The sequence below is a fragment of the Pungitius pungitius genome, chromosome 21 (genome assembly GCF_949316345.1).
Source record: "Pungitius pungitius chromosome 21, fPunPun2.1, whole genome shotgun sequence".
Classification (NCBI taxonomy): Eukaryota; Metazoa; Chordata; class Actinopteri; order Perciformes; family Gasterosteidae; genus Pungitius; species Pungitius pungitius.
Window position 1 is genome coordinate 14,396,459 of NC_084920.1, and position 24,252 is coordinate 14,420,710.

The window sequence follows — 24,252 nt, forward strand, 5'->3', positions numbered from 1 at the left end:
GAAATGCTCCACAGAATATTCCACTTTTTGGTGCACATCATTAAAACAGAATGCGGCAGGTTGGGTGGGTACTGGATGTGCAGAATATTTAAAGCAGGGCTTCAAATGCACCCCACATATTGTGATTGTGCCTTTTTTCTTTTCTTTAAGCTTTACACTCTTCTTCTGTGTGTGTTTAACTGTGCTAAGCCTCACTGGTAGGTTTTTAATTGACCTAAAATGTAAGAAGAAATTCCATCGCTGGATTTCTAGTAAAAAAAAATGTTTGTTATAAAACGTACAATAATGTGATTTAAAAAAAAAAAAAGTCCCTATAAAGTCCCTAAAGAAAATAATGGGTGGCTGCAGCAACCAATAATTGGATTTAGCATTGATTCTGAAAAGACATTTTGCACATTTGCACATATTAGCAATGACTGTTAAACTGATTGTAGTTGTGAGATCTTCTAGCACACACAGTTAAACTAACTAACCAGCGTTGCTGGCATTTTTATTTTCATTTCTGCCAAATGTTCTTTTCTTCTCCTGATTATTTGTCTCTACCGTAGATGGGAACTTGCTGAAGTCACACAGAGACATCTAGTTTTGCCAAAATCTGCAGAGAACAAAGAAGGATATATGCAGAACATATCACATGCGAGATGCAAAGCACAGATTACTTGTTTGTCTGTTCATCTCATGATGTATAAATGACTTATGATTAAATCTCCCTATTACTCAATGAATCTCTTGTATTGTCATACTGGGAGAAGGGGTTTTATTACCTGTTTTACATTGTTTCACTGCTCACTGTGTTCAACTCAGTCACCCACATGCGCATCCAAACACTATTTACTTTTTTAATACATATAGTCAAGGTAGAAGCTTCCAAAGTAATATCATGTTTTGAACAACCTCCCGTAATAGTGTCACTTACAACAAGTGGATTGCTGTGAAAGAACCATGTTGTTGAGGAACCTGCTGCAGTAATAAAGCACAGGTGAAATGGATCACGCTGGTTGCAGGAGGTGGATTCGGTTTCCCGGCGACGGTAACGCCCCGGAAGCGCCTCACATAAACCCTGCACCTTGTCAACGGAATTCATATGAGAGATGCGCATGAACGCAGGTGAATGAAGTGCTCTCAGTCCAGGTCAGACGCAGAGGGAGTCCACGCGGGTTCCTCCTGCAACGCAGCCGGGGTCCAGGGTGGCAACAACTACTCGTCCCGTTGATGGGAGGAGTGAGAACCGGACACCGAGCAGGAAAAACCCGCTCCGCCGGCCCTCCGACCCAGTTGGCCTTCCGCCGCCCGCCTGCAACCCGGAGCCAGGGACACATTCCGGGGAGCGATCCACAACCCTTGTAGCCGTCGAGGGGGGGGGGGGGGAAGATGGATGCTGCGGGGGGAACCGGCCCGGTGCGCCGGCTGGAGAGGAGCAGCCACACGGCGTTCCTGCGGGAGCGCACGCTGTACGTGTGGGGAGGCAACCAGGTGAGAGACGTGGCAGTGCAACTTGTACCTGTGCAGGGAGCCTCTGTCTATCGTAGGTTACCCCGGTGTTTGTTTCACCTCGTTAGAGCGGCGCGATGTAATGAAGGAGGCCAACGTGTCATGGTCCCCCCCCCCCCCCCCTCTGGTCCTAATGATAAAACCCAATGGAGCCAGAGGGACCTGCACCCACTTAGTTTTGGGGACAAAAGGACACGAGCAGCAACACAAAGGCGCGTCACTGTCCTGCTGCATGTTTTGGTTGTTTCATAATCGTTTATGTTCATCTAACTTTCATCAAACACAACAGGGCTGAAGATCAACCTTTTTTTTTTTTTAAAGCTATTTCACTTTTGACGTTCAGTTTTTTTTTAGAGCCGTGCTGTTTCACGGGTGGTGCATAAATATTGTCACTTCCTCATGCGCGGTGGACGAAGAGCGCTCATCAAACTCGTTTACCTGGAGCACAGGTGGCCTCAGAGAGGAACTTAAACGGGCCGAACAGGTTTCGGCAGAGACGACGTTCCTCGGACCGTGCGATTCGCCTCAAGTCACGCGGTCCCTGGTGGACTGATTTTTTTTTTTTTTTCACGCAACCTGTTTTCATACTTGAGTTCCTGCCCCCTCACAGGTAGTGGGTGGAGAGGACGTCATGGTGCCCTCTGATGAAATCTGGCTCTGTGATTTAGACAGCGGGACCTGGTAAGAAGAGAAGAATGCAGTTAGTGTCCATTTTCTTCTCTGTTGTTGTTGTTAATTGTTCACGTTTTCTTGTCTGTTTTGGACAGGGAGTGGAAGATCATCACCGGGGAGCCCCCTCCGGTGGGCTTTTGCGGCTCTCCCGTTAAGGGAAAGCTCTACGTGTTTGCAGGAAGTGACCCAGTGGGATACACCAACGAGGTGACCGTGGCAAAGGCTCTTTTCTTTTACACTAGAGCTGCACGGGATGAACACCAGGAGTTCTTCTCCTCATCAAGGCATTTCCAAAATCTTCTATACGGCTCTCCTCAGCATCCTCTCTTCTGTTGTAGCGCATCAAGATGCTGCATGTGTAAAAAGGTCTTTTCTCCTGCAGCAGACCGAATGGTCTTTAGTCGCATTAGAAATATTAGCATTTCTGTCACTTTCCTCATGTGCAGAACCTTCAGTCTCAATTTTATATTCATGAAATGACTTATTAAACTTGTGAGACTTTATTTGTGCGCTAAGGTTTGGATAAATCCTCATTAAAAATGTAATCCAGACGTCGGTGATGGCAAATGATCTCTTTTGCAAGCAATGAAGAAAATGTCAGCATTCTTCCAAAAAAAAAGACTTGTTTTACTTCCCCGAGATGATCCTCGATCTAAACACGATGTCCCCGCTTGCAGATGTTCAGCGTTGACGTCACCGAGCAGAGCTACTCGTGGAGGAAAGTGATCGACACCAAGGGAGCGACGCCGTCGCCGCGCAACAAGCACTCCTGCTGGGTCCACCGAGACCGGTCGGTCCAGAAGAACCGCTGGACCAACGCTTCATGTTCCTTCTAAATCAGTCACAGCTCTACATTTTGTTTTTGTTTTTTTGCTTGCTTGCTGCAGATTAATCTTCTTCGGGGGCTACGGCTGTAAGACCGCAGGGGAGGTACGGAACACGTCGTCGTCAAACTTCGTGGTGGAGGACATGTCCTGGGTAAAGAGCCTCTTCTATTGTGCTCTTCTCTCTGTGAGCGACCTTCAGCATCCGTCTAGTCTCCCAATCCACTCACTTTTCTTTTTTCTTTTTCTTTTTTTTAGACCACAATTGGAAACGCGTTATTTCGCTGCTGGGGCTGGAACAACGAAGTGAGTGTTTTCGACACTGCCACGGCGACGTGGAGCACGCCACAGACTCGGGTGGGTGGAGCCGCGTTGAAGGTTGTTCACGTGCAGGCCCCGAGCGTTTCGGGCTCCTTTTGCTACTGATGATGATGATGATGTTGTTGTTGTTGTCGTTGTGGTGCGCAGGGCCCCGCGCCGGCCCCCAGAGGCTGCCATGCCAGCGCCCTGCTGGGGAACAAGGGTTACATCTCCGGCGGCGTGGTGAGTTCTCTTGACGAGGCCAAAGGTCACATCTTTGCATTCTGCATTAGTGCGGGATACTGCCGAGACTTCACTTTATAAAAAAAAAAAAAAAAACCAAACCATTCACGTCTGCAGGAGGAGTCCGAGCTGGACATGTTCTGCTTGGACCTGGAGACGTGGACCTGGACTCGATTGTAATTCCACACACACACACACACACACTCTTTCCCACACAAACCCGTGACCTTTTCTTCTTATATCCCCTGACTCCCGTTGCGTTTGTGCTATACTTGTCCACCAGTGACCTCCCCCAGTCCCGCGCCCCTCTGGGACGCTCCATGTTCACCATGACGCCCACGTCGGGTCACGCGCTCTTCGTGTACGGTGGCCTCGGCACGGACGGAAACACGCTCAGTGAGTCGCCGCCAATCGACCTTTTCAACCCGCTCCAAGTCCTCGTCTCGGCTCTGACGTCCTCTCTGCCGGAGGGACGTCACGGGGACACAAAACGTCCTCCAAAATAATTTGAATTGCCAGTCTTTTTCTTCTGGTGGTTGTTGTCTAATGAGCGATATTAACTGTGTCCTTGGAACATCTTAAGTCTTTGTCTGTCTCTGAGAAGGTTGATGGACGCCACTGTTGCTCGAGTGGTTCGTTTTTCCCCAAAATGCTGAAAGTCCAGCTCCCTGTTTATTTCATCATTGACCTCTTTGTGCTAGATGATGCCTGGCAGTTTAACACGGAGAAGAGAGAGTGGAACAAGATGGTGCACCCTCACGAAGACAAGCCCAGGTAGTTGATTTGAGATTATTATTATTTTTCTGTTGAAGTGTAGCGCAGCGTTTTCAATACTAACTTTTTCTTCACCCAAATGTTCCTCTTCCCCAGAGTTTGTCACACGGCGTGCCTGGGAAGTGACGACGACGTCGTTGTGTTCGGGGGAATCAGCAACCTGTGCTTCCTCATGGACTCGGTATGTGACTGGAGGAGAGTTTCTTCTTTTTTTTTTCCTGATTTAAAAAAATTGGAAAGTAATGCACATATATTTAGAGGTTACTTTTACCAGGCTGAAAGCTTTTATTTTAAGGTCCATTAGTGAGGTCTTTTTACCCCTCTGGATTTACATCAGCAAAACAGTGCAGCCTTTTTAAACCCTCATTCCTTCTAGTAGTAAGTTAACTTGATAAGTGTTTCATAAAGGGAGCTCGGGTGGTCTAAGGACTCTGAGGTGCATGAACTGGATAGACATGAGGTATGCATGATGTTTGTTCTGAATGCATCTGTTACACTCTTGGCATAGCGCGCTAACTTGCTAGCGCAGAAACAGCTGAGACTTGAGTTTGAAGAATAATGGGCGGTAAATATTGGACCTTTTTTTTTTTGATGGCGCTAGGCCAAAGGTCACAGAGTCCCCTTTTGGTCGTAGTCATCCGGGTCAGTTAGCTTGACCATTAGCATGAATCACTAATTCATCACCCCTCGCGTGACTGTTGAACCTCTTCACCAGGTGTTCATTCTGAGGGCTCCATCGCAAAACCACTGCGGAGACGTGTTCGTGTTTCAGACCCAGCCGTACTCCCTCTTCAGGTACGGCCACCCCGCCGCGCTTCCGTTACAGGACGTGTGTGACGTCGCTTGTTCTCCGCTGTCACGTGGGTCTTTTTTTTAAAGAGCTGTTTGTGCGCTCGCCCTGTTGGACCAGCTTCTACAAACGGAGGACTAATGAGCTTTACATTATTCTTGCAGGTGGTTAGGCAACAGTCTGTGGCATGTTTATGTGAAACGGATTAAACTAGGTAGGATTTATCTTCTGGGAACAATGCATTTCTCCGACAGTAATGCAGAACAAGACCTGGACAACAGGACTATTCAATTGAGTGACTTTTTATTTTAAGCCCAAAGTGAAACGTTGGTCTCATGCTCGGAATAAAAATATAATTTTTACATAGGTTTCCAGAGGAAAATATGCTTAAAATGCACTATGAGGGCAAGTAGGATGGAGGTAGATTTTGGCCAGTTTTAGTGGCTGGAAAACACGTCATTAAATAGTTTTGAAACGATCCATTTTAAAACAGTTTGCTTTTCTGCGTAGACTTTGTGAAGACCTGATAGGAAGGAACCCGGAGCGCTTCGGGAAGCGTCTGAACTGGCTCCCATCAAAGGTACGCGAGAGAATCAACAAGAGAGTCGCCTTTTTCTCTGAGCCGAAGGCCGTTCTCACAGCGTGACGAGTCTGAGCCAGTCGACTACGACGGGGATTCGTCTTTAGTTTTTGTCAAATGATTAATTGTTTTAACCTGAGATTTATTTGTAAATAAGAGTTTTTGACTTATTTTAAAAACTGTTTAGATTTGGTAACCTTTTACTCTGATTTAATGATGTGGAATCTGATTTTGAATAAAGGTGTTGTATATTATTGTTTTTTCTTTCTTTTTCCCACTCAATATATTAAACCTTGGCATTTCTATTAATCTATTTTTGTAGATTAATCTACAAGTATTTGTAACGTTAACTAAGTGTTGCCAATATGAGTAATTAAAATTTACTGCAGGACAAAATGATCCACTACGCACACAAAGCGACTTCAAATACGACTAAATATTTTTTTTTCACCTGCAGCACTTGAATGCATCAGGTTGCTGCCATTCCTGCTGAAGGTCACGTTAAAGGTAAATCTTACCTGAGACCGGTTGCAAATGAAAGGGAGCACATTGTAAATCTTTTTTTTTCTTCGTGAAACTCCTCCACTGCCTCACATCCTCACCGCTGCACACAAAAAGAACGAGCGAGGCTGTGCAATCTTTTATTTTTTTTTAGTTGCAAGTTTCAAAAGGTGCTCTTTGAGTAGAAGACGCCTGCGCGAGGACGGCTTCGCGGCACGCGTCACACGGGCCGGACGTAGTTGGCGGGAAGCATGCCGCGCTGCCCCGTGCGCTGGTTGCACCCGAACATCCACCCCTCGTCTATCCGCTCCACGTCCGAGAGCAGGTCGCCCTCCTGCAGGGACACCTCGTCCGCGTCGGCTGCCGCGTAGCTGTACACGGCCTGGTAGCGTCTCTAAAGGGGTTCCGCCACACAACACCAGGAAGTCGTTACCGGCAATGTTCCTACTGTGGGAAACGTGACATTGGGACCGCGCGACATGTCGACGAGCTCGAGGCCCGGTTCGTGACAAACGATACTATACTGCTACATGCATGTTTTAGGTGCTGTTTGAAGGAAAAAAAAAAAAAAGCTTTCCAGGGTAATCTGAGAAGTTGCTGAATCTAGCAACAAAGTTTCACTTTGCACATGACCCCACCCCAACGCCACCCGGTGCCTCTGCAGTAGCCTTACCTCTCCACTAGGTGGTGCCACGGCAGCAGGGCGCGTCTTTGCCACTGGCTGACCGAACCTCTCAGGGTTGGGTGGTTGTTCCTCATAGTCTGCACACACACACACACACACACACGCGTGTGAGTACAAACGTTGAATAGTTAGAGGAACCCCGTGGGGAGGTGTTCTCACCTTGTCTGTTCTCAGGAGGAGGAGCGTCACTGCGAATCCGGCTCTTCTCAAACTCTTCGTGGTACTTAACCTGCACAAAGTGAAACGACTTCACATCTGAATGTTGAGCCTCACATAGAGAAGCAGCAATCTCACCATTTTAGGAGGTGCTGTGAGATGATGATGATGATGGTTGGGGGGGGGGGGCAGGCAAGGCAACAGTTTCAGTAAAAGAGAAACATCAGTAAAGGAAGACTTTGAACACCACTAACTTAAAAAAAACTGTAGTTGAATATAGAAAATGACCTTCACTGGTGATTTAGTAACGTAGTCTTTCTTTTCATTCACATTTTCACATTTTGCCCCCCCCCCCCCGGCGTGTCCTCTACAGACTTCAGCAGGAGAGGAAAACAGAGGCAGGATGGAAGGAGAAAACAAAAAGGCAAGCAAGAAAAGAGGGAAGGAAGAAAGGGAGGAAGGAAGTAGGGAAGAACCAGAGCAGGGAGGAAAGGAAGAAAGAAGGGAGGGTGAGGAAATAGCAAAGGGAAGAAGGAAAGCGAGAGAGAAAGACAGGACAGGAGGGGGGGGGGGGGGGAAGTAGCCACTAGATTTTCCCTTTTTCACATGCAGCTTCTCACCCGTCATTCCTTTCTGCACCCAGAACTCTCATGAGACAAAAAAAAAAGAAGTGTGTGTTTCAGTGCGGTATGCATCGTGTGTGCGTGTGTGTGTGTGTGTGTGTGTGTGGAGGGGGGAGGGGGGGGTGCGCCGTTGCCTCGGTGTCCACAGCTGAGAGACTTTGACCATGTAGGGCAGCTGGACGAGGAGAAATGTCTGACATGCTTTGTCTGAGCTGCTTCTCTGTTCTCCTCTGCAGGAGCTTTGTCCTCGCGCTCCGTGGAAAGGACCCGTCCTTAAATCCACTTCCTGCCACTGGACAGAGCTACAATCGATCTCATCCAAAAGAAACACGACGAAATCTCAGAAGACGTGGTCACAAACTGGCCACGTAAAAACCCTAAACTCTCTCTGTGACCAGGAGGGGGAGTAAATGATGTGTTGTGTGATTTCTTTGTCCCGGCGTGTCTTACGTTACTGATCTGGTCCTGCGTCTTCTTCACTCTCTGCATCTCCGGAGTGTCGGCCACCACGCTGAAGCCTTTCCCCTTGTTCTTTTCAAAGTCCTCCTTGTAGAGGGCCTGTCAATTAGTAAATTCACAAAAAAGGGTTTCAAGAACTCAAGAAGCTCGGGATGAGATGTCCCCCCCACGCGCACATAAACACGCTGTGCTTTAAACGCCCGTTTGTCAGAATGTCCTCGTGTGTTTAGGCGCAGGGGGGAGGGGGGGGACACGCACACGCTGAAACGATACTAAACAGAGCGACAGATGTTTACTTCAAAGTCAAACCTGGGATCCTCACACACACACACACACACGCACGCACACGTGAGTCATGTTCTTGCTATGAGGAATATGCGGCCTCGGTGAGAGGCCTTGACTGCCGAGACTTTTATGGTTATATGAACTGGGGGGCATGAGACGAGACGGGAGGAGAGAGAGAGAGAGAGAGAGAGAGAGAGATGAAGAAAGAGCTTTTGATGTAAATTTGATCACAGTCATGTAGCAAATCAACAGATTAATGCTACATTTAGTTTAATAGTGTTAAGGCCAGGAATGGAACTGGGCCCATGTGGGCTCATGGTAACAAGAGCACCCAGTTTAGCAAATTAAACACTTAAATAAATAGTTCGCTGGTACAGCGTATTTATTTCTTAGGACTGATTCGAATTTTCCAAAGTCCAAACTGACGCTCAGAGTTTCAACAGAGGACGAAATGCTTTGCCCGCAAGTGTGGAGTGTCAAGACCACCTGTAAAGGGAGATCCACCCTTTCATTCTCCTCGCGTGACTTTGGGGCCACTCGGGGCCACTCGGCGCCGTAATCCGGTTAAACGGCCGGCTGGTGCAGTGCGACGCGGTCAGGGATTAAGGGCAGTGAAGGCGGGCGCCGAGGCCCGAGTTGAGGTGTGATTTACACCTTGCTAACCAGTTTAGAGTCTGATCGGTGGACACGGGGGGTGGAGGGGGGGGCACCGAGGACAGACCCCCCGGGCGTCTCACCTGGCTGTTGAGCATGCTCTGCTGCTTGAGGCGCAGATTCTCGGGCGTGTCGGCCACTATGGTGAAGGAAGTTTTGGGGTAATGCCTGGAAGACGAGAGGATTAATTAAAAAAAAAAACCTGTGTTCAAGTGTGACTATAATCATTACACACACACACACACACACACACACACACACACACACACAGACGTAGACGCTGAGACCCGGTGTGTGTGTTGGTGTGTGAACGCTCACATGCTGCAGTAGGGTTTCTTCTCGAAGCCCTTGTAGGTTGTCATGCTGAGGGCCATCTTGCACACCTCGCAGCTGAAACAGCCCTTGTGCCAATACTGGAGAGAGCAAAACAGTTCAAGCACTCGGCGCTGCTGATTTATCGGACTAAAACTCCGGGAAGGACTTCACGGCAACTTGCAGTGACTTGCAGCGTGACAATTACAGCAACACCACATGAAAAGGATTATCAAAAGAACTTTAACAGTGACCTGATGTTTTTTGGGGTTAATCACAATGTTTGTTTTGCAGTGAGAAAGTGCATGGAGACAACATTTGTGCATGATCTCTGGTCTTTGTTGGTCCATGCGCCATCCTGGAGGAAATGCATAGATAATCATTAGCTTTTTGCTTCGATTGTTTCTTTAAATTCTCAAACTATAGTTATTTCTTCATCTGGCCGCAGTGACATGGTCAACGGCACATCTGGCTCATTTTCAGGTTCAAACTCGTTTTGGGGAATCCTACCAGAACATCCATATTCAACAAAGTCCATTCACCTTCTGTCTGAGACTCTCGAAAAAAGGCCAGTCTGCTCTGATTGGCTAACGAGAAACGGTAGATCCACAGATTCATAAGCAGAGAGGTAGACTGGGAGACTTTTTGTCCCCGAGGGGGAATTGTGTTGGTCTCAGCGCTGCAGGCCTTTGCTTTTTTTAAAATAAAAACCATCCCAGAAACAACGTAAAACCGAGCGATTAGCATGCTAAGCGCTACAGCATCTCTGTTTCATTCGATTATTAAAGAGCTCAGCAGGTTGGTGGAGGCCTGCCCAATAGGCCCAATAGGGTGGAGGCCGGGTCGAAGGTCGAGCTGTGGGGTCGTCACACCTGCTCGCTGTAGCCGTGGCTGCGGTGTCGGAAGGGTTTCAGCAGAAGGCGCTAGACCCGAAGGGACGGCGTCCAGTCGGCGGGATTTGACTAAAACTAACGTCAGACGATACAAGCTAACCTTTTGTTTGCGTTATTTTAAATAAAAATCTTTAGAAATCATTGCAGAATTTTAACCCTCTATGTTAACCCTTAAGTAAGCAGCTAGGCCCCGCGGACGCCTCAATGAAACACGTCCATCGCCTTCATGTGATATAACACCGGACTCTACGGTTATAGCCCGAATAAATCACTCCTCTTTTAACTCTCCTTGACTTTACACAAAGCTAGTTGATGAGCGTGCACGTGATTCGGGGAGGGGAGCCAAATCTGATTCTGGCTTGTTGAATCACGTCTTCTCGCCCCAGAGAAGTAGACTCCTGATACCCAAATGTATGGGCATAAGGTCCGTTTTCCATTATGTGTGCTCTTTAATAAGCTAAAGCCTCCACAAGGACACACACACACACACTTACTTTCTATGTAATTTTGATGTTTCCTTGACGTTAAAAGTGTAAATAGATTCCCATAGAGGCCTTTTAGCAGCATAAAAGCATCTAAATGAGCTTAACCCATACCAGCTTCAACATGAAAGAAAACATTTTAATAACACACTTTCTTTATTGTGTTTTTGTATTGTACTCTATTGTGTTATTTACTTTAGGTAAATAGAGTTCCATCTTACCTTGTCAAGGCAATTTATTTTTTCTGTGGGATAAACCGGTTTATTGCATCGTCCACAGGGCGGATTCATGTTGCTGCAGGAATTCCTCACAAAAAAACAAACAAACCAAGAAAAGTGTCAGTAGACAACAGGCTGTGGAGAGCTGCAGGGACACAAGTCGTCCTCCTCTTCGTCGCCTACAGGAAATTTCAATGATATATTTATATATATATATATATATTTACGGCCGCGAGGAGGAGTCGAGCGCGCAGCCTTCACGGTGCCTTCACGGACCGCCGGATCTAAGACAATTCACCCCTCGTCTGTTTTACCTTTAACTCTTCAAAGTAACCAAGAATCCCAGTTGTATCAAAAGCTCCGGGGTTGAACACATGTTTGTTTTAAAACACTTAAAATCACAAAAAGACAGCAGACGTCATTGTTGTGATATATACCCAGTAATGGGCAGGTCGGAGCCTTAATAAAGCTTTGGGCATGTAAACAGTGACATCTGGTGGCTTTCTCCACTTATAGCAGCCGTTGAAGACCAGAGTTCATGGCTGAAAGAAAATGGTGACGCAAGTGGTGCTAGCGGATTGTAACTCACGGACAATGATTAAATCCGGAAATATTACCGTGTTTAAAATATGACCTGTGTATTAAATAAATACGTAGATTGTGACATATTTTCGACATCGGGGGTATAGCTCAGTGGTAGAGCATTTGACTGCAGATCAAGAGGTCCCCGGTTCAAATCCGGGTGCCCCCTCTTTTTTTTAGTTCGTCGTGAAAAGTTGCTCGTTCTGCTTATTCATCACAAAACGTTCATTTCTGTGATTTAACGAACAAAATCTAACTTTTCAATCGTCAATAGTCAGGTCAGAGTGTGTTATTGTTGTCTCTCTTTGTTTTTCTTATGTACAATGTATTATTTCAAAACAGTGATTTTATATTCTTTGCAAAACTTGTGCAGGAATTGTACGTTTTGGTAAAAACAAAGGGAAGTAAGTTTAAAAAAATAAGGATAATACAATGCATTCTATTCTGTCTGTTTATTTAAATGCATTAATTGAATGCATCAATAGCTCACTTGTGCCTGGGCATCTAAGTTTAGGTGGCAGTTTGCATGCAAAGACAATGTTGGTATATTCACATCCGTTTTTAATGGGAGGGAGCCTTTAAACGGTAAACAGGATGCTACCCTTTGACATCACACATCTCATCACCAAGCCTGGGATCATTATCAACACTCACCACCGACTTTTATTAGAAGACATTTAAACAGAATGGTTAAAAGAAAACAGCCATATCTACATCTCTAAAATGAATACAGACAACATTCCCCCAGAGAGGTTGAAGATGATAATTATAATCACTATCAGTTATATAGCTAAATATCTGTTATAGTGAAAGTCCACAGAAATATAACATTTTATCAACCAAACGTCGGCCACGTAGAACTTTCATGAATCAAAAATAACTCCATAAAGTAGAAACACACTGTTACGTTGAGCCGTATGTTGCTTTGCAGTAAGAAGGCTTCGTCCACTCCTTCCCTCACGTCCGACATGCGTTGATGGCTTTTTTCTTCTGTTTTTTTTTTTTTGTACAGTTACACATTTGCACGTCGTCATGTTTTGTGGTCGGCGTCCTCTCTCAGACCCTCCAAACCCCCGCTATCGAAAATGTCAAATCCCCCCCCCCCCCCCGTGCGGTGGCAGAGACCCGGAGAAAGCTTGTCCATGTTCTTCCACCTTGTGATGTCTGTGCAGTCCTCAAGGCGGATGTCCTCGCTCCTCCCCGTCCCGACGGTCCCGGGGACCTTCACTAGCACTGCTCGGACTCGATGAAGCCGTCCTTTTCGTGACCCCCGAGCTCGACCTCGGCGTAGCTGGACTGGCAGCCCTGGTTGTGGAACTTCATGGAAGGCCAATAGTTGTTGGTGCGACGCTGCGAAGGACAGACGGCGGGATATCAGGAGGACACGAGACACGGCCGTAGGAGTAGTGCTCGTTAAAGTCAAGTTTACTTAAGGTATGCACTCGTCACATAATATAAATAAGTGAGCAGTTTGATTGAGTTTAGTTTATTTTGTAGTTATTTATTGTTTGCTGTGGTTTCCAAATATTGTTTGCTGCGATTTTCTTATATTCGTTGCTGTGGTTCTGCGTTATTGTGTGTAGCCGTGGACTGTATTTTTTTCCCTCTCTCACGAACTAAAACACAACTTGACACACCTGCGGAACCCCGTTAATCAGCTGATTTGCCAGCTGAGCAGACCTCTCCCAATAAAAGGAGGCGGAACACTATGGTGGAGAAGCGTAGTGAAGGGGCAGAGTGGCGCCCCGGAAACCCTGGTCCCCGGACTCCTTCATGTGGAACGGACTTATTGGAATACCGTGAGAGTGATCCGTCCGGTGCCTGTGGCTGAGGAAAACCCGGATCTAATTTCAGTCTGGGCTACCTTAATGGGTTTTTCCGCTGGATCGAATCATCCCTCGGGTTTTATTGTCTCCTGGCTTTTTACTTGATGTTGTTTTAATATCTTAAACTTAACTTAAATAGAAATAAATTATTATTTTTGATACATATATATTTTGTCTGGTTGTTTTCTCGCTGTGTTGGTGTGGCCCGGGAATCTAGTTCTATTTAAAAGTAGCCAGCTTCTTTCCGGACAAAGAAGTAAATAGGGGGGGTTACACACTGAGAAAGATGCAGCTGTTATACTATATTATATCATAATGTTAATATTACCCATCCGTCATAATGTGGTCTATCTGTTGATAATGTGGTTTATCTCTATCGTTTTCTCAGTTTATCGTTCTTGACTTTTGGAATTCTTCAGATATAAACTTCAGATTATGTAAATGGGCCAATTCTTGATTGTTCAAAATATATGGAGAAATTCCATCAAGAGCTTTCTGTCCATATCGACACCATCAGTGTTTTTTTTTCTGACAAAATCACAAAAGTCCCAATAGTTAAAAAAGGAATTAAAACTATTAAAGTAATCAAAATGAAATCCTCACATTTATTAAGCTGCAGTAATGAATTGTTTTGTATGAAAAAAGGAAACCACAATGAAAATGACCAATTTCGTAAATTGACCAACTCTTCCAGTGGATGTTGCAGATGTGTAGTTAATTTTAGAAATGATGTTTATATCTGAGTTGGTAAATGAACTACGTACCAAAATTCCATCATCGGCAAACATGAAGAATTCGGGAGCGTTTGTTTCCCTCACCTGCATGAGGTAGAAGGGCGGAGCCACCGCGGGGTGCGTGTTGATGTAGTAGACCGCCAGCAGGGTCAAAGCCACCAGCAGGACCAGCGCGCCCACCACGCCGGCTATGATGGCCGCGTTCTCCGTGATCCCGGAGACGTTCGGGGGACTCGCCTGCACGTCTGAGGGGAAAGAGAACGCGATTGTTGCCAGGCATGCTGGGATATTTGTGAGGACGCGTGACCACGAGAGCTCCGGTGGACATTTTCACGAATGAGTGAGAGTGTTTTTCCAATGCGGTACTTTGCGTATGATGCAGTAGTGAGGCCACATGATCAAAGCGCTTTGTTAGGAGGTAGAACTCCTTAGAATAAAGCCTCGGTAGGTCTATATACTGAATGGTTGGTTTACAACCCTAAACTTTGTGTAGTAATTATACTGTTTCCCTTTGTTTTCTCTTAAAAAATAACCGAGTAGCCGCAACATTTCTTTAAAACACGTCTGACTCGGTGCTTTTGGCCTCGACTGAGTCTTTTACAGACGGCGTCTTACATTCTCGCACCTCAGCAATTAACTGAATGAATACAAAGTTATTATCACTGTCAGGAAAGAGCTCAACCATAAGGATACAAACTCAGAAGAACAAGAATCAAGAAAAGTGCAATTTCATCAACGTTCCTCTACCTACCTGATGTTCCTGTATACACCTGTAGTTCCTGTACCTACCTGTAGTTCCTATACACACCTGTAGTTCCTGTATCTACCTGATGTTCCTGTACCTACGGAATGTTCCTGTACACACCTGTCGCTCCTGTACCTACCTAATGTTCCTCTACTTACCTAATGTTCCTGTACCTTCCTGATGTTCCTCTACCTACCTGTAGCTCCTGTACCTACCTGATGTTCCCGTACCTACCTAATGTTCCTCTACTTACCTAATGTTCCTGTACCTGCCTGATGTTCCTCTACCTACCTGTAGTTCCTGTACCTACCTGATGTTCCCGTACCCTACCTGATGTTTCTCTAACTACCTAATGTTCCTGTACACACCTGTAGCTGCTGTACCTACCTGTGGTGACGGGCTGTCCTTCGTCTGCCGCTGAAGAAGCCGTTGGCCCTGGAGAAGACTGGTTGAAGGAGCTCATCGATCCCTCGGGTGTTCCGGGGTTGTAGTCCTCACACGTCCCTTTCGCCTGGGAGAAAGACCAAAGGATTGAATGGTTGACTGGAGACGTCACCGAGACCCTCATTTCTGTGGGAATGAATCTCACCTCTTCGGGACAGTTGTAATCCAACCACTCCTGTCTGTGCCTGTCGATCCCGTCGGAACATCTGTAAAATCACAGCGTATGAGAAGGGCCCGGCCCTGTGAGGCCTCGGCCCCCCCCCCCCCCCCCCCGGAACCTGCCAGGATTGTGTCCCACCGTTGAAGTGTGTTGCACCAGCCGCAGCCGGCGGTCAGGTTGGAGGTCATGCAGAGGTCACAGGACGTGTGTTGAAGACAAGCTGGGGGGAGTCAAACGAAACACGGGTCACAGCGCAGGATAACGAGGCTCCGCGGTGGCGGCTCGTTTGTCGGGATACTTACTCGGCAACGGCGTCAGCTCAAAAGAAGATCCGCTGACCACCTTTTCGGTGTCGATCTCAACCCGGTGATACTCGTAGATGGTACGTTGGCTGGCTACTTCAAGACAATGAATATATATATAAAAGTTAAGGTGTTGCCAGCATTAACACATGAGCCATTTGCCGTGTGAAGAGACCCTGGAGTAATGTCTCCCCGTGTGTGTGTGTGTGTGTGTCTGTTAATCCGCCGCCCTGCATCTACACTCATGAGGTCTTTAGAGAAGAACCAAACTCACCCGACGGCTGTGAGGAGGGGAGGCGGGCCAGGAAGGCATCGGACAGTCCCACTTTCACCGGGTGCTCGGTGGAGTTAATTTGCTCCACTGGGATGGGGATCTAATAGAAAAACAAGAAAAAGACCACCACCGGCGGTCAGTCCAAAAAGTGCACCGAGGAGAAAAAAAAACAAAAAAACGGGCTGAATCCGTAACTCACGTCTCGGTAGTTGAAAACAACGGTTCCATTTCTGTCGAGGATCGCCTGGAACGTGAAAGAGCCTTCGGCCTCGCGGTCCTTCAGGCGCACGTTGTCCCACTGCACCACAAACAGGTGACCTGAGCACAGCGGGACACGGGGGGGCGTGGGGGGGGGGGGCGGTCAGCGCGAGGCAAACAAACACGCACGTCACGCACAATCCGGGGGGGGGGGGGGCGGCGCGGCGCTTCACTCACCGTTGTCCGAGTACCTCACGGTGGAGTTTTTGGAGAAGCCGGGGTTGAAGTTGGCCATGAGGGGAGCGATGTACTGGGTGGCGGTCAGCATTCGATGAGTGATGTCCCCCATGAAGATGAAGCCTAGGCCCGGCGGGACCGGTACAGGTGTTTGAGGTTTTGTTTCATATTTTTTACTTTAAAAAAAAACACAGCTGTTGGTTCTGACCAAAAGCCGAGTCCTTTTAGAAGTTCATACTTTAAGTCAGTGAAGGATGAACTTCCCGTTCTTTCCTCAGATCCAAATTCAAGGTGATTTCTGATACATCTATTGTTTTGTTGAAACTCAGATAATGTTTTAGTAATGGCAGTCAAAGAGTTTATAGCCCTTGTTTTACTGCAAAAAGCAGCTGAAAACTTTGAGATCCATCACCCGATGGGCCTCCGGATCGGAAAAGAGCAAAGCAGGTGGACCTCTGCCGGGATGTGGAGTGGAAAATGTAAAGAGGAAAACTCACCACCAGTCGCAATGATAATTTGTCTCAGGTGGTGTCCGTAAAAAGGGAAATCAAAGGAAAGCGCCACCCTCTGAGGAACAGAAAACGCATCAGACAAATGCCGGGTGCTATATCGGACTGTGTGTGTGAGTGTGTGAGTGCGTGTGTGTGTGTGTGTGTGTGTGAGTGTGTGCGTGCGTGCGTGTGTGCGTGTGTGTGTGTGCGCGCTCGACTAACCGCTGCCTTCTGGTGTGCGTTGGACAGTATGCCGTGGATCTGGACTTGGCTCTTGTGCAGGTTGTTCAGATCGACCCACTTGTCCCCCGACCGTCTGTCCGTTGGACCGAAACTGTGCCACGTGTAGTACTGCTGGGAGTCCTGAGGGACACGTCACCACATCGCAGACGGATCTCATCAAACTAGACGCCGCTTTGACAGCTTTGACTTTGAACTCATCCAAAATGTACTGAAACAAACAGGATTTTAACATGTTTTTCCTTCTTTTTATCCTCCAATGGCGAATAAGTCAAAGAGTTTTTTTTTTTTTTTTTAAGTGAGAAGTGAAGCGTCTACGGGTGGTTTGGGAACCAGTCCTCGTGGGATTCCACCTCCCCTTTGAGGGAGCTGCACGGCGCTTTGACCTTGGGCCGGACGCCACGGTGGAAGGTGGCAGAGCGCGGCGGGTTTTCTGGGGTTCACTGTGGGCTCACAAAGTGGAGCAGTTAAATGCAGCGCCCTCGCTGCTGCTCCACATACAGCCAGCGACCCACTTTCCTCCCTCCCTTCTCCACCACATGTTTTCTAGAGTGGTGGGTGGGGGGGGGGGGGGACGTGTGGGATCTCTAGGTGACGAGGAGCGAAGGATCAAACACGTCTCCCTCACAGCTGATGGATTCATTGAAGAAGAGGTGGAGTTTTTTTTTTTTTTTTTTGAGTCATTTCCAAGCACGCGCACATGTAGCCGAGCGCACTCACACCTAAACAAACATTGTAAGCTGGCAGCACGAGGCCGTCGTCTGTTTTCAATTTGAAATGGAACAAGTAGAAAAACAAAAGAAGGTTCGACACGATTTATTTGGGTTGAATTTGACTGAGGCTGATTCAAGCACAACAACAAGAGTCTGCGACTCGAAGGCCCAATAAAAACCCCACCGTACACACACACACACACACACACACACACACACACACACACACACACGGAGGCCAAAGGTAACGAGTGGGAAAGGAATGACAGAAACCTCCACTCCGCCAATGTTAAGATAACGTCCACAGTCACGTTAAAGATGCTCAAACGCACGCAAATAATTCCACGCTCCACCGGACGACATCCTTCTTTCACGTCATTCATTCAGCCTCACGATGTGTTTTTATATTTTCTTTTGTTGGTCTGAAATCAATAACAAAAGCTATAGTAGCACGAAAATCGAAGATTTAAGAAGTTTTGGTAGCTCTTGACTAAGTCACCTTAAAAAGCGCAGCCAACAGCAGTTTAAGGGCCTTAGACGTGTATTACTCATAAAGACCAGAAGGGGGCGATGACGTCACTACTTCTCACTTCATTTATTAGTAAAGATGGTAAACAAGAGTTTATTGTCTCCAGTTTCAATTCTTTTTTTTTAATACAGCGTGTCCTTTTTTTTACATCTACAATGGCCCCAGCAACAATGAACTTAGTATAAGATCAATTATTGGGATCTCACCACAATGTGGGTCGTGTTGTCAGGCAGAGTGCTGACGTCAAGTCCTCTCCCTCCTCCTCCGCCGCCGCCGCTGCGGGCTTCTCTGCGTTTGTGTGGGTTCTGCTGGTCCCTCCCGGTTCTGTGCAGACTGGACGGAGCCACATCTGTCCGCAGATGTGTCGCGGTCGGGGCATCTGGAAGAAGACGGGCACGGCGGTGAATGAAGAGTTAACGCGCGCGCGCGCGGAGAGAGGTCCAGGAGGATTTCATCCGTGAACGAAACAGATGCCTCTTTAAACTCTGCCAGGCAACGATGTTTTTTTTTTCTTGTCATAATCTCTTCACCCTGGAGTAATTATTCACCTGTTGTTGACACTCAAGTGAAAAACCGATAAAGCTTCAGAGTTTAGACTCCAGATAATTAAGAAAAACAGGAATTCTGTCCTCGATTCCCGAAATGTGTGAAAGAGAGCTCTCTAATTATCTGGTGAAATGGATTTTTAAACGGAACTGGAACAGTTTCAAACCCCGCGGCCACATCTGCTCGTTATCGTTGCCTTGATTTGTGTCATTAACAAGTCCGCAGAACACGTAAACGTAGCTTTAACCAACGAGCAATAACTCACGCTAAGACAGAAGAAAACAAACCCAACCTCCGCCATGAAGACACATCGTCTCTTCATTTGTAACTAATAGTGTGTGTGTGTGTGTGTGTGTGTGTTTTTGGCTGAACCACAGGTACTTAGTAACTAATTGTGAAGCGTGATACAATGTTTATATGGTGCAAAGGGCTCTTTATTGACCAATTGTTCCTGTGTGTATTTCCTACATTTGTGTGGGCTTCTCGCTCAACAGACCACAGACTGACGTTTGTATGGTTTCACGTTGGAGCCCTTTCCTTCTCCATTGAACGTTTTAACGCGTGAAGGTCTCCCACTGGAGAACAAATTGAAGGCCGATTCCAATGTTGTTGTCTGGATTTGTCTGATCTGACCTATTGAGAAACAAAGAGGAGAGCAAAGAGGTTCAGACCCCCCCCTCTCAGCCTCTTTCCCTCGTACACGGTGTTTACAACACGTGACCACAAGCATGTAGCCTTGGTCCGCCTCTTCCACTTTTGTTATGGAGCTGATGTCCCTGACGCTCTGGTGGCTGAGTTCAACATCTGGTGGAAAGTCTCCCCACAAGAGTGGAGTCTGTTACAGCAGCAGAGGAGAGCCCGCTGGTCTCGAATGAGATGTTCAGCAACGGGGAGAAGTGTGTGGGTGTCCACAAACATGTGACCAACAGGTTGCTTTTTCTCTCTTTGCCTACTCGTGAATGTTGGTCTGTGTTGGGTGAAGTCGCCGATGTGTGAGTAGTTAGTTAGAACGGTTCCAACGTTGTGGGAAATGCGCTGATTTGCCCCCCATGCAGAGAGTTAGAGGAGTGGTGCAGAGGTCACGTTTGTTTCGGTGAATATGAAGCTTAGCTTAGCTTAGCATAAAGACCGGAAATGGTAGAAACCGCTAGTCTGGCTGAAGTGAATCTACTATTGTCAGACGTGTGACACCCAACGAAAAAAAAGAGCACAAAGTGGGACAAGAGAAAAGAAACATTGAGAGCTTGTCACACACTCGGGGGGGGGGGGGGGGGAGGCTCCCGTGAGGCGTCCCGTTTGATTAGGGTTTAGAGGAAGCTGTTCCAAACGTCTTCAGAACCAACAGGAACCTAATTGGGTCAGAATGGCATCACTCAATCATCGTCATCGCTAAACAGCTGAGGTGGCGTCAAACAGCAGGGATGAGGAAGAGCTCTGAGGGGGAGGGAAACTGGAAATGTCAGATCGGGGGCTCTGCAGTAGTTATTGCAGAGTATAAGCCGAGTTCCTTTTAGAAACATTTTTCATTTGGCAAATATTCTAAAAAATGTTCTGATCTGATCCTCTGACATCTCTGACTGAAGGTCTGCAGGTGTGACTGGATGGACTTCTGACGACAAAAAAATAGGATGCATCAGGACTTGAGGGAAGTGACCTTCATAGCATCAGATCTGGCAGACGTGTGTGTGTGTGTGTGTGTGTGTGTGTGTGTGTGTGTGCGTGCAACCTGGGAATGTGCAAACTGGAGCACAAAAAAACATCCTGGTGAATTGGAAACTAGGCCCCGAAATCCAGCGACCGAAGTGACACGTGTGACACATTTCCCCCCCCCCCCCGATGAAGAGCGGCTGGTTTTCTTACAGTAACACTAAACAACGATAAACTGTTAGAATAACATAAATGGCTGTATTTAGAAGTATTAACAAATGCTCATCAGCTTCTTGTGAGACGATGGCGGCGGGTTGTGCGCCTGCATTGCAGCACCTCCTCGATCCGGTGGGTGTTGGGAGGCGCGACGAACTGGGCCACATCATTGTGAGCCATATTCAGCGTGCGATAGATAGACTTCCCAGTGTTTATTCCTGCCTGCATTGTCTCCCCACTCACCCATCACTCCCCCCCCCCCCCCCCCCCACCCCCCCGCGATCTCTTCCTCTCCGTGTCTCTGTGGCATTATTTCACCGCTTGCTTTTTGACATCTCAGAGCGAATGATCTGCAGGCCCAACGGAAGATGGCAGAGAGGCCCGCCATCTTTGCTCCAGGGACGGAAACACAGCGCGGGGGGGGGGGGGACGTGAGACAACTGTGAGACAGTGCGTCCGCGTCGCCTCCATCGCTCCTGGCGGCGAAAGAACCGCCGGCGGAGTCAGATCCCAGTCGGTGGGATCCGTGCAGGACGGAGCGCCGTTTGGCATCAGCTGCCGCAGTAACCATAACAGAGCGCCACAAAACAACCGGCAGCTGGACACATAAATCCGATCGATGTGGAACCGTGGACGGAGCTCCAGAGCTTGTTTCTTGTTTACGTCTCGGAGGTTGCAGTCGCTTTGTCCGGCCTTTCTTTGGGAGAGGAGATTATTTTACAGTAAGGAATGAGAAAGAAACTCTTGATGAATCTGGTATCAGGATCTATTTTGATGGTTCTGGCTCAGCTGTTATCGTACTGCTGGACTGCTGTGGGATTATTTTTTATTCCCTTGGCTAAAATAATATGATGATACTCCCTTGGTGACAGCTAAGAAAAAGTTAAAGAGAAAATATTGGTACATTTTCAGCTCCCTGTGGTCACTTGTCTGCAGGTTCAGGGCCACCTGAAACCTATTAATATCTTATCATCAAACTGAAGCCAAAACATGTCAGTGTCACTTAAACAGCTAAAAAAGTGAAATGATCAATATCTGTCTGTGGGTTAACTCTATAACTCTGATGGTGCCAGGGATCTCCTCTCCTTCTGCGTTGCATTGTCCTGCTGGAACAAACACTGACATGCTGACTGAGCTCCATTTACCAACGAGGAAGACGTTTAGGTGACCTGCTGAACCGTAGAGGTCACACAGCGGGTCACACAACCTGCTTTGGCAGGTGTGAATGGTTTTTTGGGGGGAGCCCCCCTAGAGGAACCAAGGAAAGGGGACAGGAAATGGGGGAGGGACTGTTTTCTGTCCTCTGTTCCCTGGTCTCTGTTCTCTGGTCTCTGGTCTTTGTCCTCTGGTCTCTGGTCTTTGTCCTCTGGTATCTGGTCTCTGTTCTCTGGTCTCTATGCTTTGTCCTCTGGTATCTGGTCTCTGTTCTCTGGTCTCTAGTCTTTGTCCTCTGGTATCTGTCCTCTGTTCTCTGGTCTCTATGCTTTGATCTCCGGTCTCTGTTCTCTGTTCTCTGTCCTCTGGTCTCTGGTCTCTGGTCTCTGTTCTCTGTTCTCTGTCCTCTGGTATCTGGTCTCTGGTCTCTGGTCTTTGTCCTCTGTTCTCTGTCCTCTGGTCTCTGTTCTCTGGTCTCAGTCCTCTGTCTCTGGTCTCTGGTTTCCGTCCTCTGTCCTCTGTTCTCTGGTCTCAGGTCTCTGTCCTCTGTCCTCTGTCCTCTGTCTTCTGGTCTCTGGTCTCTGTCCTCTGTTCTCTGGCGTCCTGTCCTGCAGAGCCGAGCCCCTGATCAGAGAAACTGGGGCACCGCTGATTGTTGAAGGAGGAGAGGCAGCGGAAGAAAGGAGGGGTGGGGGGGGGGGGCTAAAAATAATGTATCTCCAAGGAGAACGAAAATACATACATGCGCATACACTCATACACTCATACACACCCACACACACCCACACACACACATGGGGGCAGCGTGCACGCAGGTAATGCACAGAACAAGCGTTTGTTGATCAAACATAATTTAAGATGACATAAAGCAACGGAAAAAAAAATTCAAGAAACTTTCCAAATGTAAGTTGTCTTGGTTTTTCTGCTTTTTACAAAGCGCCGGTTGGAATTACAAAGATTTACTATCACACAATTCCTATTTTTCACGCAAGTGACCACCAGATGTTTGGTCTTTACAGATTGGAAACAGTGGTTATGGAATGTCATCCCAAGACAATCCAGACCAACATGCATGCGCACAAACACACACACACACACGCACACGCACCCACGCACACAAACTCATGCTTTTAGTGAGTTTCATTTGACTGACAGAGAAAAATGTCACAGGACCTTTAGCTTCACTTAAGAGGCAAACCCATCCATATAAAAACGTGCCTGTTGCCTGAGTTAGTGGCAAGAATTTAGTTGCTTTCGACCTGCTTAATTTTATTTTAACAGTCTGCTCTGAAGTCACAGCGATGTTAACATTGGAAGCGCTATGAACACATGAATACCTGAGAGAGGGGAGCTTACCTTCATGCTGGAGAGCCCACGCTCTCCCCAGCTCAGCCTGGGAGAGACAGATGAGGAGGACGGTGCAGAGCCCCATGTCCAGCCAACTCTCCTCCCTCCTCGCTCGACTCGTTATCACTCCTCTCTCCTTCTTCTTCTCCTTCTTCTCCTTCTTCTAGTACTCCCCCCCCCCCCCCGAGGCTTTGCTGGTAGGTCCGGGGCGCCTCACTCCTCCACTCCCTTTGCCGTTTTGGTCGCCCTCTCGTTCGCCCACGCTTTCCCAAATGCTTCCTTACTCACCTCAGCACCAGGTTCTCTGGTTTTCTCTCCCTCCTCCGTCTCTCCGCTGGGCTGCACCTCCTTGTTTTGCCCTTTACAGTTTCTTCTGGCACAACGGGTCCATGTCAGGAAAGTTGACTCATGTGTCACAGGAGCGAGGTCACCCTCTTTTTTTCTTTCTTTAGCATATGGTATTTTTTACCTCCACTTCCACCTTTCTTTCTCTCTCTCTCTCTCTCTAATTCCTCCTCTCTAATAGGAGCTTTGGATTTCTGTACGTGCGCCACAGAGAGAAAAAAATAAATAATTTATGTATTCCCACATTTTCTCATTCCTTCTGAGCTCCAAAAAGGGGGTTGGAGTTGAGAGGAGAATGTCTCCCTCATGTGGAAGCATGTTGAATCAAAACAATTGTGACGTTGCATTGTCGAAACATTACCTTTATTAATAAAATGTTATATTGGATTTTCTGGGAAAATAAATCATTATAAAGGGTCATGCTGAAGTTGCAGTATATATATATATATATATCTGCTGTAATCTGACATGTTGCAGAAACCCGGTCCATCTAGAGTTAATCTATTGCAACTGTTACGGTAATTGTTTTCCAACATTCGTAACAAACGGCCTCTTCAAGGCCTCCACCGTCTCTCTCAG

The 24,252-nt window shown here is 47.3% G+C and overlaps 3 protein-coding genes and 1 non-coding gene across 5 annotated transcripts; 2 read left to right on the forward strand and 2 right to left on the reverse strand.

Moving 5' to 3' along the window:
• The first annotated feature begins 1,029 nt into the window (after nt 1-1,029).
• Nucleotides 1,030-6,019, forward strand: LOC119212916 (kelch domain-containing protein 1-like). The gene is made up of 13 exons (XM_037463788.2): nt 1,030-1,473; nt 2,102-2,172; nt 2,259-2,370; nt 2,841-2,953; nt 3,051-3,141; nt 3,246-3,344; nt 3,456-3,530; nt 3,648-3,706; nt 3,814-3,926; nt 4,232-4,304; nt 4,401-4,485; nt 5,020-5,099; nt 5,605-6,019. Exons 1-13 carry the CDS (start codon nt 1,372-1,374, stop codon nt 5,738-5,740), a joined length of 1,209 nt encoding a protein of 402 aa, XP_037319685.2. The 5' UTR covers nt 1,030-1,371; the 3' UTR covers nt 5,741-6,019.
• Nucleotides 6,020-6,307: 288 nt separating this feature from the next.
• LOC119212924 (LIM and SH3 domain protein 1-like) lies at nt 6,308-11,117 on the reverse strand. The gene is made up of 7 exons (XM_037463795.2): nt 10,946-11,117; nt 9,356-9,450; nt 9,121-9,205; nt 8,090-8,197; nt 7,020-7,089; nt 6,849-6,937; nt 6,308-6,569 (listed from the first exon to the last, which is right to left on the reverse strand). Exons 1-7 carry the CDS (start codon nt 11,012-11,014, stop codon nt 6,396-6,398), a joined length of 690 nt encoding a protein of 229 aa, XP_037319692.2. The 5' UTR covers nt 11,015-11,117; the 3' UTR covers nt 6,308-6,395.
• Nucleotides 11,118-11,621: 504 nt separating this feature from the next.
• Nucleotides 11,622-11,693, forward strand: trnac-gca (transfer RNA cysteine (anticodon GCA)). The gene has a single exon. It is a non-coding gene; the product is annotated as a tRNA-Cys (tRNA).
• A 40-nt stretch (nt 11,694-11,733) lies between these two features.
• Nucleotides 11,734-24,093, reverse strand: LOC119212912 (plexin domain-containing protein 1-like). Of its 2 annotated transcripts, none has more exons than XM_037463779.2 (13): nt 23,338-24,093; nt 18,624-18,796; nt 17,158-17,298; nt 16,942-17,011; nt 16,445-16,567; nt 16,209-16,327; nt 16,010-16,109; nt 15,736-15,828; nt 15,572-15,653; nt 15,419-15,479; nt 15,217-15,340; nt 14,169-14,329; nt 11,734-12,874 (listed from the first exon to the last, which is right to left on the reverse strand). In XM_037463779.2, the coding sequence occupies exons 1-13, from the start codon at nt 23,411-23,413 to the stop codon at nt 12,752-12,754; spliced, it is 1,446 nt and encodes a 481-aa protein (XP_037319676.2). In that variant the 5' UTR covers nt 23,414-24,093; the 3' UTR covers nt 11,734-12,751. The 2 variants fall into 2 exon arrangements, with proteins under 2 accessions (XP_037319676.2, XP_037319675.2); XM_037463778.2 differs by having other exon boundaries at nt 15,736-15,831.
• Between the last annotated feature and the right edge of the window lie 159 nt (nt 24,094-24,252).